The sequence below is a fragment of the Nestor notabilis genome, unplaced genomic scaffold, assembly GCF_000696875.1.
Source record: "Nestor notabilis isolate BGI_N333 unplaced genomic scaffold, ASM69687v1 scaffold17249, whole genome shotgun sequence".
Classification (NCBI taxonomy): Eukaryota; Metazoa; Chordata; class Aves; order Psittaciformes; family Psittacidae; genus Nestor; species Nestor notabilis.
This window is the reverse complement of record NW_009943515.1, coordinates 2,138-2,583: the sequence shown is the minus strand read 5'-3', so window position 1 is coordinate 2,583 and position 446 is coordinate 2,138. Positions and strand designations below refer to the sequence as shown.

The following is a 446-nucleotide window of genomic DNA, read 5'->3' as shown; positions in this document are numbered from 1 at the left end:
GGAGCGCCCCCGGTCCGAGAGCCAGGTCATAGAGACAGAGGAGGCGCCAACAGAGAATCCCCAGGAGGTGTTTGACCGGACCCGCAAGGAGTTCCTAGAGGTGATCCAAGCGGAGCTGCAGAGGAAGGCGCGGGCAGAGGTCCAGCAGCTGCACGGCAAGGTACCGGGCAAAGGGGAGCCGGGACTCGCGGCTGCGGGGTGGGGGATAGGGATCAGCCACTGCCTTTTAGGTTAAGGACCACACTGAGGAGGCAGCTTTGCCTGAGGAAGACATCCAGGTGCCTGAGGAAGAGAGCCAGCAGCCCAAGGAAGAGAGCCAGCAGCCCGAGGAGGGGAAGAAGGAGGATGCTGCCAAGGTCAGTGTGCTCCAGCTCTGTGTTGTTTCCCCCCCTTGCTTGGGTTGTGGCTCCCTGGCTCATGTGGGGCTGAGGCTGCCGGCGGGGAGG

General features: G+C 63.7%; 1 protein-coding gene across 1 annotated transcript in view; it reads left to right on the top strand.

Moving 5' to 3' along the window:
- The window catches only part of DNAI2 (dynein, axonemal, intermediate chain 2), a gene marked incomplete at both ends in the record, with an annotated part of 5,897 nt that extends 5,541 nt beyond the window's left edge, over positions 1 to 356 (top strand). Inside the window, 2 exons of the mRNA XM_010021983.1 lie at positions 5 to 160; positions 231 to 356. Of these exons, the coding sequence (XP_010020285.1) occupies positions 5 to 160; positions 231 to 356 (282 nt within the window). The remainder of the gene's footprint in view (positions 1 to 4; positions 161 to 230) is intronic.
- Between the last annotated feature and the right edge of the window lie 90 nt (positions 357 to 446).